Source organism: Giraffa tippelskirchi, chromosome 7 (assembly GCF_054371585.1).
Source record: "Giraffa tippelskirchi isolate mGirTip1 chromosome 7, T2T-mGirTip1v1.2.pri, whole genome shotgun sequence".
Lineage (NCBI taxonomy): Eukaryota > Metazoa > Chordata > Mammalia > Artiodactyla > Giraffidae > Giraffa > Giraffa tippelskirchi.
In genome coordinates this window covers 123,299,375-123,320,116 of record NC_137281.1, presented here as the reverse complement: position 1 = coordinate 123,320,116, position 20,742 = coordinate 123,299,375, and the positions used below count along the sequence as shown (strand labels likewise).

Sequence of the window (20,742 nt, the reverse complement as noted above, 5' to 3'; positions counted from 1 at the left end):
GCAGTCTTAGCTGTACTGTAAAGTAGGTAGTGTAGGTATGGGCTTTGAATTCAGACTGCCTGGGTTCAAACCTCAGCTCCATCACTTACTAGTTGTGGATTTGGGCAACTTAATCTGTACTTAAGTTTCCTCTTCTGGTAAAATGGGGGAAATCATATCATCTATGCTACTTTTTTTGGAAGAGTAAATAATTTGCAGAACATATTTGCAAAATGCTTAGATGAAGCCTAGTCCCTGGTAAGTGTTCAGTAGGATTTACTATCATAAGAATTATTATGAAGCCAGACAATTATGTCCTTACAAACTTTGGCCATTTTTATATCATTGGTCATATTTGTCTGATGAGAACTTTGCAAAGAATTGAGTGTTCAGGGTCAAATTTGTTATGTCACTAAAGTACCTGAAAATACATCTTGAATTTGGTTTCTGATTAGTTCTATCACCTTAAATATAAGCACAAAAATCAATGAACTTGCTTTCTATAAATTTTTTGTATCTCTAATAGATTAAAAATATATATTTAAAAATTGTTTTAGAACATCTTTTAATTTAAAGGGCTATTTTGCAAAACAATTGTTAAATATTTGCTCATTTAAGAGAAAACGCAATGAGATATTCAGTTCAGTTCAGTTGCTCAGTCATGTCCGACTATTTGCGACCCCATGAACTGCAGCACGCCAGGCCTTCCTGTCTATCACCAACTCCCGGAGTTTACTAAAACCCATGTCCATCGAGTCAGTGATGCCATCACCAACCATCTCATCCTCCGTCATCCCCTTCTCCTTCCACCTTCAATCTTTCCCGGCATCAGGGTCTTTTCTAATGAGTCAGTTCTGTGGATCAGGTGGCCAAAGTATTGGAGTTTCAGCTTCAACATCAGTCCTTCCAATGACTATTCAGGACTGATCTCCTTTAGGATGGACTGGTTGGATTTTCTTGCAGTCCAAGGGACTCTCAAGAGTCTTCTCCAACACCACAGTTCAAAAGCATCAATTCTTCTGTGCTCAGCTTTCTTTATAGTCCTAATGAGATATTAGGGAAAATTAAATACTCATTTGCCACTTATTGTCTTTTTAAAAATTAGTCTAAAATATCCCCAATATTTTGTAAACATTAACTACTGTTAAATATTACCTAATAGTTAAATACAATCTATACTCATAGACCAGTCTTGTTGTTCACTACCATGTTGAGATTGTTTAGCAATCTTAATTCTAATAGGTTAAAAAATCACACGATTAATATAAATAATCCTAGTAATAGTGGAGAAAATTAAGTACTATGGTTCTACTGTGGCAGCAGTCCAACCTAAACAACGAGTTCTGGTCAAATATTCAGTTGTAGAATTTACAACAAACATACTGACCAAAGTAATACAAACAGTAAAAATGATGGAATTCAGATATCTTAAAATGGTCACTCAATCTCTTGAAGACATATGCACACCAGAATTGTGTTTTCTCATGTTTGTTAAAATTATGGAATCTTTCTGTGTTTTTCTTCCATTGTGTGACATTTTCCATCACCCCATTGATTTGAGATTGCAAAGACAGCATTATACCTGTGATTTTATTCCCTCCTGGGACTAGGTTGCCTCACAAGTGGTAAAAGGAGTCAAAGGTAGCATAATTTTCCACTCAGCTATATAATTTTCTATTTTAAGTGCCTTATACTTACATCTAAGTGTAACAATTATCAGACTTTCTCTAGCTCTAGCCACTACTCTCCAGCCTATTGTACAGCTGCCATTCTTGGACCCACCATCTGCTTGGAATTCCCTTCATCTCTTGTTCTCTGGGGGTTTTCCTATTACCTGGATCGTATGCTTTCCTGCTTTTGGCTATGTCCTCATTTGGATGAGTCACAGTTTCCAGTAGTTTCTTTAAAAAAAATTTTTTTTAGTTGAAGTACAACAAACATATAGTAAAGCGTATTAAACTTAAATGTCCAGCCCTATATATTTTCATATATGTATACATTCATATAACCACCATCCAGGTCAAGATATTGAATATCTCCATTGCTTTCAGGGTTCTCTCATGCCTCTTCCTGATGTCTCCACCATCACTTCATCCCCATCGAGGTAATCTCTATTCTGACTTCTATCACCATCAATTAGTTTTACGTGTTTTTGAACTTCATGTGAAAGGATCAAGTATATACTGTTTTATATCTGGTTTTCTTTTACACTTCATTATACTTGGGAGAGTTATCCATGGTGTTGCATGTATCAGTAGTTTACTTTGGTTTTTGTTATGGAATGTAGTATGTATGCACTCATTTCTTTTTTTTTTTTTTCCCAATATATTACCTAGGAGTGGAATTGCTGGGTCATAGGGCAGCCATTAACTTCTTGAGAAATGGTGCATTTAGAAATAGAGAAAGATCTTAAATTATGAACTGAGGCTGCTTTTTCAACCTTTACAGTTGTTTATATCCTCCTCAAACTGCCTCATGCTTATTCCTTACACACCCTTAAAACAAAAAATATCTGTTTTAATCCTCATGACTATTACATAAGGTGGACACTGTTGTCCTTTTTTTAATATAAATAATTCAACCTACGAAACTCAGGAAAATCCAATCGTATATCTTTTTACCTTTTGGACAAACCATTTTGATGGTACCGAAACTACTGTTAAGTTACAGCTTGATATGCTATGGTTTTCCCCCATGCTGGAGTCAATTTAGGGACCTTCTTAGGGCTTGCCTATTATTCCAAGATCATTTGATTTAGTTAGAAACCTACAACCTTTGCTTCACCATAGTATTATGTACACTGCTGCTGCTGCTGCTGCTAAGTCACTTCAGTCGTGTCCTACTCTGTGCGACCCTATAGACGTGAGGCCACCAGGCTCCACTGTCCCAGGGATTCTCCAGGCAAGAACAGTGGAGTGGGTTGCCATTTCCTTCTCCAATGCACAAAAGTGAAAAGTGGAAGTGAAGTCGCTCAGTTGTGTCCAACTCTTCGCGACCCCATGGACTGCAGCCTATCAGGCTCCTCCATCCATGGGATTTTCCAGGCAAGAGTACTGGAGTGGGTTGCCATTGCCTTCTCCTATTATGTACGCTATCCTAGTCTTGATCCTATCAGGAAAGTGAAGATGCTCAGTCGTGTCCGACTCTTAGCGACCACATGGACCGCAGCCTACCAGGCTCCTCCGTCCATGGGATTGTCCAGGCAAGAGTACTGGAGTGGGTTGCCATTGCCTTCTCCATGCCATTGCCATTCTATCAGGAAAGACATGCTTTTCTCCACAAAATATAGAAAAGTCTCCATTTGTCCTTCCAAATATCCTATTCTTACTGACTTTCTCAACATTTCAACAGGAATTAAGGAAATAAGTATTTTGAGGTACAATATATGGACTATGTGACAATGTTAAGATAGTCCACTTGCAACTGCCAACACATTCTGAGCTTCAGTCAGTTCAGTCGCTCAGTCGTGTCCAACTCTTTGAGACCCCATGGACTGCAGCACGCCAGGCTTCCCTGTCCATCACCAACTCCTAGAACTTACTCAAACTCATGACATCCAGCCATCTCAACCTCTGTCATCCCCTTCTCCTCCTTCAATCTTTCCCAGCATCAGGGTCTTTTCCAGTGAGTCAGCTCTTCAGATCAGGTAGCCAAAGTATTGGAGTTTCAGCTTCAACATCAGTCCTTCCAATGAATATTCAGGACTGATTTCCTTTAGGATAGACTGTTTGGATTTCCTTGAATTTCAAGGGACTCTCAAGAGTCTTCTCCAACACCATGGTTCAAAAGCATCAATTCTTCGGCGCTCAGATTTCTTTATAGTCCAATTCTCACATCCATACATGACTACTGGAAAAACTATAGCTTTGGCTAGACAGCACTTTGTTGGCAAAGTAATGTCTCTGCTTTTTAATATGCTGTCTAGGTTGGTCACAGTTTTTCTTCCAAGGAGGAAGCATCTTTTAATTTCATGGCTCCAGGCACCATCTGCAGTGATTTTGGAGACCAAAATATAAAGTCTGTCACTATTTCCATTGTTTCCCTGTCTATTTGCAATGAAGTGATGGGACCCGATGCCATGACCTTAGTTTTCTGAATGTTGAGTTTTAAGCCAACTTTTTCACTCTCCTCTTTCACTTTCTTCAAGAGGCTCTTTAGTTCTTCGCTTTCTGCCATAAAGGTGATGTCATCTGCATATCTGAGGATATTGATATTTCTCCTGGCAATCTTGATTCCAGCATCTGCTTCATCCAGCCTGGCATTTCGCATGATGTACTCTGCATATAACTTAAATACGCAGGGTGACAATATGCAGCCTTGACATACTCTCTTCCCAATTTGGAACCAGTCTGTTGTTCCATGTCCAGTTCTAACTGTTGCTTCTTGACCTGCACACAGATTTCTCAGGAGGCAGGTCGGTGGTCTGATATTCCCATCTCTTTAGGAATTTTCCACAGTTTGTTGTGATCCACACAGTCAAAGGCTTTCACATAGTCAATACGACAGAAATAGATGTTTTTCTGGAATTCTCTTGCTTTTTCGATGATCCAACAGATATAGGCAATTTGATCTCTGGTTCTTCTGCCTTTCCTAATCCAGCTTGAACTTCTGGAAGTTCACGGTTCACATACTGTTGAAGCCTGGCTTGGAGAATTTTGAGCATTACTTTGCTAGCATGTGAGATGAGTGCAGTTGTGTGGTAGTTTGAGTATTTTTGGCATTGCCTTTCTTTGGCACTGGTATGAAAACTGACCTTTTCCAGTCCTGTGGCCACTGCTGACTTTTCCAAATTTGCTGGCATATTGAGAGCAGCCGTTTCACAGCATCATCTTTTAGGATTTGAGATAGCGCAACTGGAATTCCATCACCTCCACTAGCTTTGTTCGTAGAGATGCTTCCTAAGGCCCACTTGACTTTGCATTCCAGGATGTCTGGCTCTAGGTGAGTGATCACACCATCATGGTTATCTGGGTCATGAAGATCTTTTTTAATATTTCTTCTGTGTATTCTTGCCACCTCTTCTTAATATCTTCTGCTTCTGTTAGGTCCATACCATTTCTGTCCTTTATTGTGCCCGTCTTTGCATGAAATGTCCCTTGGTATCTCTAATTTTCTTGAAGAGATCTCTAGTCTTTCCCATTCTATTGTTTTCCTCTATGTCTTTGCATTGATCCCTGAGGAAGGCTTTCTTATTTCTCCTTGCTATTCTTTGGAACTCTGCATTCAAATGGGTATATCTGTCCTTTTCTCCTTTGCCTTTCACTTCTCTTCTTTTGATAGCTATACGTAAGGCCTCCTCAGAGAACCATTTTGCTTTTTTGCATTTCTTTTTCTTGGGAATGGTCTTGACCACTGCCTCCTGTACAATGTCATTCTGAGCTTCCTTCTTTTTTTTTAAATTAATTATTGGTTTATTTTGGCTGTACTGGGTCTTCCTCGCTGCACATCGGTTTTCTCCACTTGGACTAGCGGAGGCTACTCTTCATTGCAGTACATGGGCTTCTCATTGTGGTGGCTTCTCTTGTTGAGAGCAGGGGCCCTAGAGCACGTAGATTCCAGTCATTGTGGTGCATAGGCTTAGTTGTTCCATGATATAAGGAATCTTCCCAGACTAGGGATCAAACCCGTGTCCTCTGCTTTGGCAAGGGGATTCTTATCTACTGAGCCACAAGGGAAGTCCTGGGCTTCCTTCTTTTAAAGTGCCTTTGAGGACATGTTTTTAAAATTGTTGTTGTATTTATTTTTATTTTTTATCATTTGGCCATGCCACATGGCATGTGGGATCATAGTTCCCCAACCAGGGATCCAACGTGCATCGTCTGCATTGGCAGTATGGAGTACTAACCACTGGACCACCAGGGAAGTCTCCCTTTGGGGACATCTATGGTTATTTCTCCATCTGTCTCAACTCCTCCTCTCCCAGTAGCTTTTTGCTTTCCATTTAAGCATTAGTGTTGTTTGAGGGAGGCTGAACTCTCTTAAAATGCTCCTGTGCTTTTCATCTCCTGGCCAACAACTAGTTCAATGGTTGGCATGTGACATAAGCCTGTCCATTGCAAGCAAATTTGAGAATTTTTCTGGGAATTATCTGTCAAAGATGCCCACTCTTTCCCAATGTACTTGAACAAGGAAGCATTAGGCCCAGAAGAGAGCAGCAGCAATCTTAAAACCAAGAGAGGTGTCAGCATTAGGACAGAGCTGACACCACGGTGTGTGAAGCAGAAAGCAACCACAGGAAACTGGATATTTCATGACATCCTTTATGCAGCTCTACATCTGGGCATCTTCAGATAAGTAAATTCCCCCTTTTTAAAAACTGTTTAAGCCACTTTGAGGTTTCTTGTTACTTGCTACTCTTAGCATCTTAGCCAACACTGTACAATTATTTTTGCCCACATTGGTGACTCTAAAGGTCTACATAAGTTGCAAGCCTAGGTCCTTCTAGGTACAAATTACCTTGTTTTAATGGGACCACACTCCTTTAACACAACCTAACTTTTTAAGACCACATTTAAATTGCACAACCAGGATTTAAAACAGTGACCACAAATGATTACATCTAAAAATTCTAGTACAATATTATCATGTTGTTAGCTATGATAGAGTTGATAACTGATAGAACTTTCTCTCCCTCATGATCCTGTTTTCTTTGAAGTAAACATCTGAGGTTGACAGGGTTTGATGTCCCAGCTTTTTGGATCCCTGAAAGGATTATAGCATGATTTTACAATGTCTCCTCCACCAATGAAAATTACTAGGTACTGTAAATGTGTCTTTAAAAAAAATTAATTGGATCAAAATATACTTTGAAATGAGTTACTTTCTTTTATTTTAGATTTCTTAGAGTTTTGTGAGATGTCTTTTAATTGCTTCAGCATGGTGCTGAAATACTTTATGTATGTAGCTGTAAAAGTCAATGATATAACAAGGTATGCAATGAAAAATAGCAGTCCTCTATCTACCCTTCTCCATCTTGAGTTGAAACATTTTCAACTGTTATTTTCTTTGCTTTCATGTTGCTAAATAATATGCATTGGCAGCTATTTCCTTATTTTTTTAATTTTGGCACTCTCTTCTGGTTTTCCTCTGCAGCTGATGAAAATTCAGCTTTTATACCATACCTCTTCCCTGCACACTCCTCCCACCCTGCTATCCTTCTTTCCATCCTCCCAATGTAATTGTACAACAATATTTTGGCTAAATTTATAGCTCAGCCATAGTTAATGTGGTGACATGTTTATGTAACTTTTTTATATTAATAATAGCCTTTTTGTGTGTTGTTGCTTAGTTTTTCATGTGTTTATCATTAATTCCTCCCCAAATTCTTTGAAAGAATAGTAACATTCCCTTGAATAGAGTAGAACACTAAGATAATCTACAGTTTCCTTTTCTTCTTCCTTTTTTCTAGATGCTTCTCTTTGATCCCTCTGTCTCTGGCTCCAGCCATGACTTTCCAGCCTGTTGTACAGCTGCCATACTCGGACCCACCATCTGCTTAGGAATTCCCTTCATCTCTGTCCTCTGGGGGATTTCCTATTGCCTGGATCCCATACTTTGCTACTTTGGGCTTATGTCCTCATTTGGGTGAGTCACAGTCTCCAGTAGTTTCTTTTAAAACATTCTTTTTAGTTGAAGTACAACAAACATATAGTAAAGTGTTGTTATTCTTGTTCAGTTGCTCAGTCGTGTCTGACTCTTTGCAACCCCATGGACTGCAGCACTCCACGCTTCCTTAACCTTCATCATCCCCTGGAGTTGGGTCAAACTCATGTCTGTTGAGTCAGTGATGCCATCCAACCATCTCATCCTCTGTCACCCCCTTCTCCTTCTGCCCTCAGTCTTTCCCAGCAACAGGATCTTTTCCAATGAGTCAGCTCTTTGCATCAGGTGGCCAAAGTATTGGAGCTTCAGCATCAGTTCTTCCAATGAGTATTCAGATTGATTTTCTTTAGGATTGATTGGTTTGATCTCCTTGCTGTCCATGGGACTCTCAAGAGTCTTTTCCAGCACCACAGTTTGAAAGCATCAATTCTTTGGCGCTGGGTCTTCTTTACGGCCCAACTCACATATCCGTACTAAACTTAAATGTCCAAACCAACAAAATTTTTTTGTATACACACACACACACACACACACACACACACGTAAATTTGTGTAACCACCGCCCAGATCAAGATATTGAATATCTCCAGTGCTTTCAGGGCTCCCTCATGCCTCTTCCCAATGCCTCCACCATCACTCCATCCCCAGCAAGGTTACTGCTATTCTGGCTTCTGTCACTATCAGTTAGTTTTACCTGCTCTTGAACTTCATGTAAAAGAATCATCAAGTATATATTCTTTTATATCTGGCTTTCTTTGACTCTTCATTATGCTTACCAGGGTCATCCATGTCGTTGCCTGTACCCAGTGGTTTATTCTTTTGTTTTTCTGCTGTGGTATACTGTATGCGTGCACTCATTTCTTTTTGGTATATCACCTAGGAGTGGAATTGCTGCGTTACAGAGTAGCCATTAGCTTCTTGAGAAATGGTGCATTTAGAAATATTTTTAGTTGGTTGTGTATTAGGTTAGGCTAAACTGTGCTGTAGTAACAAATAAGACTCAAATCTTAATGACTTAATGTATTATGTCTCTTCTGGCTCACAAATGTCTGCTGAAGGTCTGGTAACTCTCCAGGGCAGCTGTTTTTCACGTGGTGATTCAATGACCCAAACCACTTCAAACATGTGGCTCCACCATCTCAACATGAGGCTCTTCAGAAAACATGGAGCCCATACTCTCTCTTCAGTGCTTTGTCCAGGAAGCGGCACATGAAACTTCTGCTCACAGCCACTTGATCAGAGCACAAGACCCAGCCTAACTTGGAGAGATCTGGAAAGTATAGTCTCCTGTGTACCAGGAAAGAAAGGAGAAACAAATATTGGTAACTGTACATGTGCATCACACTTTACATATTGACAATACCTGTAGTTTAATGTTATACTGAAGTGAAAGTCTGGCCAAGTGTTTAATTCTAGGTAGAAAGGTAATTATTTTCCTTGTAATCTTGAAGTCATTTTTCCATTATCTTTAACTTCTGGTATTGCTTTTATGAAATCCAATGCCATTGCGATTATGTGGGAACTGTTTTTCTCTTTGGAAGTCTTTAGGGTTTTCTCTTTATCCCTAGTATTCAGACATTTCACAATGATATGCCTTGGTGTGGTATTTCACTTTCTTATATTTCATCATTATGTTTTTCTATTACTTTCTAGAATATTTTCTCAACTTTACCTTCCAATTCTTTTATTGATTTTAAAAAATAGTTCTACTTTTATATTTTCAGGTTTTTCCTTTTCGCTTATTGTTTCCTTTTTATTGCATCCTGTTGTTTCATAGATCCAATAGCTAGTAATTAATGAAAGCTTTTTCTCTTGCATTGTCTCTCTCTTCTCCATGGTTTATTTTTTCCATTTATTTATACTTCCCTTTGATTTTTAAATCTATCTTTCATATTAGAGAATTTCCTTGTATATCTTGAGGTCTTTGGCTGCCTGCTTACATTTAGGGGTCAAGGAATAAAAAGCTAATTGAAGCCCTTTGTATTCGGGTATGACTTATTGACTGGTGAGCTTCCCTGTAGAGTCATGAGGTGAAACCCAGGCATTTTGTTAGGTAACTCCCCTGTCAGTGCCGGTAGTGTTTTGGAAGGGAAAACTTGTCACTTTCTCCAAAGAAAGGTGACTCCCCAGTCACCTCAACGGGGAGTATAAGCTTGGATGTCAACATTCATGGAGCTACAGGAAAGTTTCCAAGTCTCATCCTTCAAAATGTGGACTTCCACTTCAACCTATTTATGTCTAGTCCCCTGGTATCACTGAGACCAGAACCCTGCTGGTTCAGCATCTTCAGAGACCAATGTTTTGCTTTCTACCAGGGCAGGGGAGAGATACTCACTTGACTTTGTGGCATAGAGAAGGGTCTATAATTTATGCAGATTCTCAATTCATAAATTGTTTGGTTTTGCTCCACCCATTTCCTTCATCCTCAAAAGCAACAGGGACTATCAATTCCTGACCTTTCCAAAATTCCTTAGAGCAGCTCATCTTGCTTCTTCTTAGCTTCTTCTCCTTAGTTTTTATTAGGCTTTTAGCTTTTATTAGCTTTCTCTCCTCTGCTCAGTCAGCTACTCCTCTTCTTTTGGCTTACCATCATCCAAAATGTAGTTGACAGTTCTTGTCTGATGTCTCCTCTACAGCTTTTTGGAATTTATACCTTTATTAATGTCTGCTGTATTAATTTATACCTTTATTAATTACTGTAAGCTTGAGAGTTTATATAAATGCTTATTTTTAATTTTTCATGTTTAATTTGAATTATGGTTATTTTCTAAAGCCAATATATAATCACAGCACTTCCCTTTCTAAAATCTGTTTATAGAATTGCAATAGCAACAGCATTAATTCTAGTGTTATCACACAAAATTTTTCATGATTTGACTCTTGGTAACTTTTCTAATCTTAACCCACTAGTCTAGCATAAAAAGTTATTTGCTATTTTTCAAACAGGCTTGCTCTTTCTTGTTTTCAAAGCCAGGAATAGACTGCTTCTGTTACTTGAGGACTGTTTTTCTTCTTCCCATGAAACATCTACTTATTACTTGCCTCTCCTATGAAGAATGACTCCTCCAGACCAAAGTATAATGTATAATAGTTCTCTTCCTAAGTGCTCACATAACACTTAATATACTTGTATAAAATCATTTCTATTTTCCCAATCCTACAATGGAGAATTTAGATATAATATTTCCCAGCCCCACAATAGAGGGCTGCTATATATATCAGGCCTCAAGGACTAAGATTTTGTCTTCTTTGAATTTTTTAGCTCTTGGCAGTGTTACTTTCATCTCTCTCTTTCTCTCTCTCTCTCTCTCTCTCTCTATATATATATATACATATATATATATATATATATATATATGCATGCTCAGTCATGTCCAACTCTTTGCAACCCCATGGACTGTAGCCTGCCAGGCTCCTCTGTCCATGGGATTTCCCAGGCAAGAATACTGGAGTGTGTTGCCATTTCTTCCTTCCTGGGATCATCCCGACCCAGGGATCAAACCCACATCTCCTGCATATCCTGAATTGCAGGTGGATTCTTTACTGCTGAGCCAGCAGGAAAGCGCAAATATTATACATCTCTCTCTCTCTTTCTCTCTCTCTCTATATATATGTATATATAAAATATCATCTCTCTCTATATATATGTATCAATATATATGTGCCCAACGAATAAATAAAGAAGATATAATGCAAGACCCCTTGGGTGCTGTAAAACAAGTGCACCGAAGTGCAAACCCTACACCTGTGAGTCAGGATTTCTGGGTTCTGCTTTTTGACTGATTTAGCTTGCAGTATGGCACCCCACTCCAGTACTCTTGCCTGGAAAATCCCATGGACAGAGGAGCCTGGTAGGCTACAGCCCATGGGATCGCGAAGAGTCAGACATGTCTGAGCGACTTCACTTTCACTTTTCACTTTCGTGCATTGGAGAAGGAAATGGCACCCCACTCCAGTGTTCTTGCCTGGAGAATCCCAGGGACGGCGGAGCCTAGTGGACTGCCGTCAGTGGGGTCGCACAGAGTCAGACACGACTGAAGCGATTTAGCAGCAGCAGCAGCAGCTTGCAGTATATAATCTAGCATAATCCACTCCTGTCTTTCTGCTCTTAAATGTGCTTCCTTATAGAACAGGGCGATCTCACAGAATGTCATATTTTCAAGAGGCTTTGAGTTCAAAGCCTCTTGAGACAGTTATAATAAAGTCAGGGCACCTCTGTTTCACATGCTGTAGCTGAGTTGTTTTTTTAATTGTTCTAGATAAGGTTTTTCCTTCTAATGCCTGGTAAGCAAGGATACCCTCATTGGTGAATGCCCTACATCTAGACAAGATAAATTGTCCTTCATTGAGGCTGTGCTGTTCCCATTGGCAGTTTCCTTCTTCCATAAATGTCACCAAGGCTTTTCACAAGATGCACCCTTTTTGCCTAATCTTGTTTGCTCAATGCTGACCTCAGATGAGGCTACATGCAAGTCCCACCCTACAGCTGTCTCTCCCAGTAATCATGGCTCTGGCCAGGATTTGTTTTGTAAAAGATCCAGCTGTATGGAAATTCCCAACAATTGCAAACACTTGCTAGAACAGACACCTCAATGCTTTGCTACTGAGACTTTCAGGTGGGAAAACCTGCTGAAGTTTAGTCCCTCTCTCAGCACTTCATCTCAGCACCAGCCTTTTCTGACAGCCGCCTGATTAGAGACTCTGGGACAAACATGTTTTTCCTTCAGAATGTTCCTTTAGAGCATCAGCTCTGGAGCCAGCCAGACATGGAATTTTTCTCTTTTCTGCTTTCTAACTTTGGCAGGTTAACTGAACTATTTTGAATTGTTTGTGCTTCTGTAAAATAGGGCTGGTTGTGAAAATCCAACAAGCTAATGTACTAAGCCGCTAGCACATAGTAGGTATTCCGTTTTGGCATTTCTCCTTTCAGAAAGAATGTCAGAAGTCTCTCTAGTGTTTTTTTTTTTCTTTCACTGTTTGCTTTTTTAAAAAGTTTCAGTCTTTTCCTATTCTATTCAGAGTGTTGTCTTCTTTCTTACTATTTATCACGGAGGATATTTTCTAGCTTCAATGTAACTTTAAAAGTTTAAATTGAGGAAAATTTAGTTAAATTTTGGTCACGTCTCATATCTAGCTTTGATTATTTCCTTTTTTTTTTCTTCTTATACTTCCTTTCTTCTTTGTTGGCACTTTTGTATTTCTCTTGGTTTTCATGGCTTTAAGGGAAATCCCAGCTAGAGTTTGAGGGATTTTTTTCAGGCATTCATTGTTATGATTGGAAGGAATAAAGAGCCAGACAAGCCCACTTGTGAAAGTGGTGGTGGTTTGGAAGGGGGAGTAGTTGGGAGTGATTGTAGGGAGTGTGAAGGTTAGGAAACCAAGAAGAGTCACAGGGATGTGGAAACAAGTGAAGCACCACAAGAACTCATGGGACCTGGAAGGTCGCAGGGAACCAAAACCACTCTTTTGGGGGGCATTCTCTCCTCCTCTCTCCCTTCCCCTTCCCTTTTCTGCCTCTGTTCTGTTCTCTTCTCATTTAGCCTGTCCCATGATGACTGTTGTAGCCCCTGGGTCTACATGACCTTCTTACAGCTAAGTCAATATCTCAGTTTCCCAAATCCAAACATTTCAAGAAAGGAATCCAATTGGGTCAGTTCCCCTTTTCTCACCAGACCATAGGTCACTGGCCTTCCAATGGTTGAGCTGTTCTCTCTCAGAGTGCACTCTGGTCAAACTGGACGTTGTCAGAGAGTATAGCAGCACTTGAAACTTCCGTTACTTCCTGGGCCTGCCCCTTCCCGCTGAAACAAGTCTCTTAGGACACGGTAGGGCCGGGGTTTACGACTCCAAGCATAGCAGTACACTGAATTTGATAAAAAATATCAACATTCAGATGCTGATTTTAAATGAGAAAATTTTTTAAATCCAATTAACATGTCATAAAAAGACAACATGCTGTGATATAAAGTGTTTGAGGGTATTTCAGATACCTGAGTGATCCTCCTCTTTCCTTGGGAAATTTTCCTTTATATGAAAGCTGTTGGCAAACCATCTGAAGTGCCATCATCCCAAACTTTAAAATCTTACCTCTTGGAAGCTCCTAAGACGTGGTCACTTATCACACATCGAATGGTTGTTTCCCTAGCTCATTTAAGAGGCAGTGCCAAGGGGCATGTGCCACAACTGAGCTAGCTTATCTATCTATAGCTTGATGGGAAACAAGCCCTCAGGTATGTCACCAGCAATTGTCCCCCTCATAGGTGCTATCATGGTTGATGAGGGAGCTCCTGAGGGAATTAGGCCCCAAAGAACCCTGCCTGCTATGCGAGGGACCTGGCACTTACTCCAGGTCCAAGCCAAACTGTTGACACAAATGTTAAACATATCATCCAAAATTCTCTTTCCTCAGATTGCCCGTCTCCTGTTCCAAATCATGCCTAAAGTTCTTCATATATCAGAGGGGTATGGTAAAATCTCATAAGATTTTGTGAGTTCTTCTCATCCTCTCTCCATCCTCTCAGCAACCCTCTCTCGCCATCTCTCCACCCTCCCTTCCTCCTCTTCCCAGAGCTTCCACTTCCACCTGGTCGTGGTCGATCCATGTTCTCTAGCTCCTCCAACATGGCTCCAGAAGGAACCTTGAAGGATATCTGACTAGTGAAGCCAAATCCCCACAAACCATCTGAATCCCCCCTCTGAGACCTGGGAGCACAGCTTGCATGGTTCAAGTTGACTGTGTTGCTGCCACTGGGATGTGACCTCCAACTTCCTGTTTTTCTTCTCTTCCTAAGTATGTAATTTCAGTCCCTCAGGTTGAACAATGAAGATGCTCCTCTCTGCTTCTTTTCCTTTCTTTCCCACTTTCTTGAAGTCAGCTTTTCTAAGGGGTGGATGCCTAGGCACAGGGAGTTTGGTTCTTATCACAATGAATGAAAACTGGGACTTAAATCTTCATTACTGTTCCCCACCCATTTTCATTTATTAAATCTGAAATGTTACACGGACTTACTCACAAGGACAGTATTTAAACAAGCTTCGTAATAAATGTCAGGCGGAGAAGGCAGTTATTTATTGTTTTTAGCAACTATTTTACTTTTTGACAAGAAATCTTATGAAAGAGGTGGATTAACTTCAGGCTGTGATTGAAAAATATCTTAAAGATGGTGTTAGTGTTTTAGTCTGTTTTCTACATAAAGAGTGTTTCATGCAAGACACGCCCAAACAGCACAAGACCCGAGCTTGGGAACCTCAATCTGTTCCAGAAACCAGAGTTCCCACATAACTACATAATGTGCTGCTATCAGGTTACCAGTTTGCCACAATTGCCTAATGTAACAGTGCTTTGGGGGCACTGCCTTGGGGAGGTGTAATTACCAGGGGGGTATCTTAGGCTGAGTGGTTGCAGTGCACAGGAATTAATATGCACAACTCATGGGCAGGCCAGTGCTCCACCTTGATATTCAACCCCAGGCTAAGGATATCCAGGATTAAACTTTCCAAGGTCTTTTCTTTCTCTCCATAGTAAAACTGTATATCAGCTGTTGTTTCTATGATACAAGGGGTCAGGGAAAGGATAGCATCTCATTGCACTGCTAGTCTTGTTTTCATGCCTCTGAAATGTCTTTATTTCAGAGTCCCCAAAATGATTTCTGACAAGATCCCTGATTTTTCCTTTGCGGTAAAAAAAAAAAAAAGTGTTTGTTGACTTTCTATAACAGGTTCAGGATCCTGATAGCTTGTGATTAAATTTAGTCATTTCTTTATCAAGTTTCATTCAATCTGTATTCATTCTGGCCCTTAATTCTTTGCATGCATGTTAAGTCACTTTAGTCATGTCTGACTCTTTGTGACGCTGTGGGCTGTAGCCTGCCAGGCTCCTCTTTCCATGGGATTCTCCAGGCAAGAATATCGAAGTGGGTTGCTGTGCCATCCCCTAGGGGATCTTCCCAACCCAGGGATCGAACTCACATCTCTTATATGTCCTGCATTGGCAGGCAGATTCTTGACCACTAGCACCACCTGGGAAGCCCCAGACCCAAATCCTAACCTGAAATGAGCCAGACCTGCTAGTAGAATTTATGGAGTTCAGCAAGTTCCATCAGATGACAGGGCTGAATAATGATTTCACACATTTATGAAAGTATCAGGTAAAAATAGAAGACAAGATCCAATTCTATTTAATACGATTGGTGGTGTTTCTAGTCGAACTTAATGTATGGAAACTCTTAGGAATGAAGCTCAACGTGGATCATTAGAAGTTACTAAAACTCTGGAAAATTCTGGTGTAGGTTTGGGAAAAATCTGAAATGTGGTCCCCTACATCTATCTTTCAGTTCCTATTCATACCACACACATTCTCTGATGAGGTCCTGCTCAACTCAGAGTTTTTATCATCACAGCCTTGGTGGGCCACCTCCTCTGACCCTGGACAACCAGGTTCCTGTGACTCCTAAATCCTATGTCTTAAGCCTGATCTTTACTCCAGATCCTAGGTCCTTCTGTGTCAGTATAGGTCATGGTTTTACCTATTTTAATGGCAAACTCCTTGGCTGAAAATTATACAGATGTCCTGGAGAAACTAAATGGGCAAGAGGTTAAATATTCATGATTATTTTCAAAGAAGCTTTCCTAAGTAGAGGGATGATTTCTCTCCTTAAACTGAATCTTATGCAGATGCCCAGTGTCTGAAAGAGATGAAAGTGGCCCTGCAGAGGGGTTCCATCATGCTGTTATGCTAACCCTGAGGAAACTTCACCAACTCCAAAGCTTCTCAGGACGTGGATTGGAAACCACTCACATACGGGCTTCTGCAAGGGAAGGGGAAGCCAAGACGTCTGTGGCTCATTTCAACAGCTGTTTCACTTAGTAATTATAGCTTTATTCCCATGACCTGCCTCTGAACCCAAGCTTCCTGGATCCTCTTCAGAGCAAGGGATGGGGTGACCTATAGTGAAGCTAGCTGCCCATCCCCTCACTTAATTTATTCTTCAAGTTTTTCACCAACTTCCTGCTCATGTAAATTCTGTGGGCTTCTAGTCAAAGGATCTAGATTCCAGTTCAGTTCTGCTTCTCTCCAGCTGTGTATGAGGACTCCCTGAGACTTGATTTCTTTCTGGGTTGATAGAGATACTTATACATATTTTAACTGTTGTAAAGATGAAAATAAAAATAAGCTAATTTTATAAAAGAATTGTGTAAACCATACACTTCATATACTTTCAAATTTATCATTACTATACACATTAAAGTGCTGGAGACAAGAAGAAATTATCATTCTTAAAACCTTGATGGCTCTGAAGGCACATTAAAAGGTAAAAAAAAAAAAATTAGGAGGAAAATGACCTGCCTTTTTTCAGCATCCTCACAGTGCTATGGACACCAAGTTGACCTATAACCTATGGTCATGAATCTCAGTATGTTCTAGAAGGAACTTTAAGGAAGTAGACATCTCCATCAGTAATATGCCACAGAGCTAGAGGTTGGTCGCCAAACTCGGGTCTTGGGAAGCACTGGAAAAATAGTGAATTTCTGAACAACCAATACAGTGTGTTTAACTGAGCACCTATATGAGGCCACAGAAAGACCAAGGCAAGTTTCAGCATCTCTGTGGGTCTGCAGTGTGAAAGTTGCCATGGAGCCCATGACTGCTTCAGTGAATTAAAGCAGAAGCTCTTAGGATCCTGGAAAGAAGCGTGACGAGGACAGGCAGTGACAAAAAGGGACACCTGTTAGGACAGTAATCTAAGACAGAGCACTGCTGGAATCAGTCATACAGTATTAGATCATTCAAAGAAAAAAAGAAAGAAAGAATTTAGAGATTATTGGATGCCTAAGTAGAAATCTCATAGCACTCATCCTGTCTCTTACCTTTTTCAAGATCATGGCACACACTACTAGTCAAGATTCTCTAAATTATTCCTATCTATAAAATGGACAGTAATGGACTTCAATGAGATAATTCGTGTAAATCAATCACTTAGAACAGTGACTTTCACAGAATACTCAAAAAACTGCTGCTATTACTGCTGAGCCTTATTAGCCCTTTCACACTTAGCCATGATACAGTCTCAGAATCCCTTTCACCACAGCATCATAGGAAAATACTTCCAAGATACTAGAGGAAACTTATGAGCCATTTCTGATCTAGTTCTACCCTGACTCCTATCCTTACCCCGCCATCATTCAGTGATCGGTGACACTGAGACTGAGGGTGAGGGTGACACTGCCTGTCTGCTGAACTGTGGTGCCTTTGAAGGCTTGTCACAGCTGGAAACAGCGATCACAACATCTCCTTTCCTGAGCGTTACTGTACAGCATCTCACCTCCCTCACAGAGAGTCCTTTAAAGGCAGAGATACCATCTTCTAAGATTTTGGTAAATTCCTACAGCATGCTAACATCACTGACCACTTAGTCAAATTACTATGAGATGAGGTGAAGGGAGACTCCAGTCCCACTAAGAGCAATATTAAGGGAAGGAAACCGTGGGGTGTTAAAAGGGAAGAATGGCCTAAGGGACCATGAGTTGTCAACCACAAGATGAACTCCACAGGGCTCAAAAGTGACTGTTACAACAATAGCTGGCTCTCCCCTTAATGTTTTTTGATAACTTCTCAATGTGCTAAGCTTCTTGATGATTACAAGTAATTGTATGCTCCAGGGGTTGGGCAGCCCATCTCCTGCGGGAGAGCTGTGAGTCACTGCTCTGAGTCCACCCTGTGTGGCTCTCTGGACCTGAGCCATCCTTCCTCCTCTCCTCAACCTCCCTCCTCCCAGCCTCTCCCCGGATGGACTGTTAAGTCCCTTGGCTTGGTCCACTCCCACCCAGCCTGTCTCCACTCCTGTGACTGCTTCTGCTTCCCTGGGCTGCCGTTATCTCTTTGGGCACCCCCTCCTGTCCCCACCCATCACTTCCCTTCAGGGCCTCTCCGCTCTCACTCTACCTCCCTTTTCTATAGTAACCCTTTTCTTCCCATTCTCCTTACTCTTTCTTTCTTGAGTTCCACCCTCCATGTTCATCACAGTTCTCATTTCATTTATTTCTCTAACCACTTTTCTCTTTTTTAAATATCATAATGCTGAGATTTAAACAAAATAAGTTTTCTTTTTTTTTTTTTCTATATTGTCCCTCAGAACAAATTTTCTCAAGGGGTTGGCATGTCTCGTCATGTTCCACACTCTAACACTCAATTTCTCTTGTCCATTGTCAGACTTTCTTCAATATCATGTAATATATGGATCTAGAAAGTGCTTCACTGGCCAATCTCTGTCATCCTTATGAGCTCTACAGGTCTGGGGCTGCAATTTAATTCATCATTTGAATTCGTGTTTCTCCACATTATTTCTAAGAGCGTACTTACTGTGAAGTATGCGTAGAAAACCTGGTTTGGGGTAGGCAGAGAGTGGTTTCCCTGACGAAAATCTTGGGCGAATTGCTGTTTATTACATTAGGGGAAGTAAAGGGACGGGGTGAAAAGGAAAAGAAAAAGAAATAGCATTCTCTCTCTCTCTCTTCCTCTCTCCTTCACACCCTCCCCGTTCTGCCAGTCTGCAAAATGAGGAGCTGGAAGCTGAAATGTGAAGGCTAGGCCAGCTTAATCTGGTTTCCACAGACTGAATTGGATTGGGTTTCTTAGTGGCATACAACTTGTTACTGGGGGAGGGCCCTTTAAACACTGTAAAGAGGCAGTTTATTTTCTCTGCCTTAGCAGCTTGACTCTACAGATTTATAGCTGTCCCCAAGAAGCAGGTACAGAGTCAAGCTAACAGTCATGGTTTGTATTTCCAGGGTCTGCATGCCACCCTTGCTCCCACTTCCCATGGAAGCAAGACCTCAGCCTTCCCTAGGTTTTTCCAGGCATCTCCAGGGGGCCCTCACCTGTGCTCGCACCTAGTTCTGATGGTTAGCCATCCATTCCAGCCTCCTCACCCACTGAGAGTGGTACCTTGCCACAGCCCTGGCCCCTGTGCGAAGCCCTCTGGAGGATGTCCGTTCCCTTGCCTCTGCGTTATTTCCTGATGCTCTCAAAGCAGGAAGCCTGAGGGCACTCATGTGACAACAGGGTCCTCTGGATCCTGCTGCCCTGGGGCCTATTCTGTTCCCTGTAAGTAGGTAGAAGGTCTGGTACCCGTTATGTCTGTCATCTAGGCCCAGAAGCCTCTCTGTGCAGCACAGAGGAAACTGAAGCCCCTCAACATCTCAGTTCCCTTGCCAGCCCCTAGGCACCCTCACTTAGAGGGTGGGGGTGCTCTTTTGAGCACTCCCTTCCTCTCTCACCCATATCCTCCTTCTGAAATGAGCACCTTTATGGTCCTGATGGTAGTCACAGTTTCATGGGTGTATATTTATCCCCAAACACATCCGGTTGTCTACATTAAATATGCATAGCTTTTTACATGTCAATCATATGTCAATAAAGTGATTTTTAAAATATGAGCCCAATCAACTCACAGATAGGCCAAACCCTCTGCTTTTCTTTCTGAATACTGGTGTGACTCTCTCTGAAGAGTGATGTAAATGTGTTATTGAAGTCACAAGGGTAGCCAGGGGAAGAACCAAGAGCAGTAATATAGCTATTAAAGATCTAAGAAAATATTCCTTCTGAGTTACTTCCCTTCCTCCTCCCCTCACTTCTTTCCCTTCTGCTCTCACACTCCCAGTGCTACTGCTCCTCTGACCCTCACTCGCCTGCCTTTCTCTTGCTCGCCCTTGCCTCTCCTATGTCAGTGAGAATCCTCGATTTCCAAATGCTTACAGGTCCTGCCTATCAAAATTACCCATGCATTCCAAGTCAAGGAGAAGAGTCAGTCAAGAAGGACGGTCTTCACCACTAGGCAAGTGGAAACTAGCTTGTTACACGGGCAGTTATCTATGATCTCTGAGCCATCTGTTTCCAGGTATGGTCAGGGGCAGAGTCAGAAGCACAAGGAGATTTTTACAAAATCACATTTTATTTCCTGTCCTTTTTTTTTGGCTGTGCTGCATGGCATGTGAGATCCTAATACCCTGACTAGGGATTCAAACCCAGGCCCGCTGCAGTGGAAGTGCAGTATCCTAACCACTGGTCACCAGGAAGTTGCATGTTGTCATTTTTTATGAAAGTTTGGGAAAATATGTTTATGGAAGTGTACTCAGCCTATGAAAATTGTTTTGAGGCTGAGT

General features: G+C 41.1%; 1 protein-coding gene across 16 annotated transcripts in view; it reads left to right on the top strand.

Annotated features, from left to right (window-relative positions):
* DUT (deoxyuridine triphosphatase) overlaps window positions 1–20,742 on the top strand; it is a 71,307-nt gene that overhangs the window by 27,417 nt on the left and 23,148 nt on the right. For 2 of the 16 annotated variants that reach the window (XM_081508556.1, XM_081508543.1), the window contains exon 8: window positions 2,031–2,083. The exons of 13 other annotated variants lie outside the window; for them this stretch is intronic. In XM_081508556.1, the coding sequence (XP_081364682.1) occupies window positions 2,031–2,083 (53 nt within the window). Of the gene's footprint in view, window positions 1–2,030; window positions 2,084–16,254; window positions 16,769–20,742 lie in introns of those variants that run through there. One more of the 16 variants, XM_081508550.1, reaches the window with a different exon arrangement.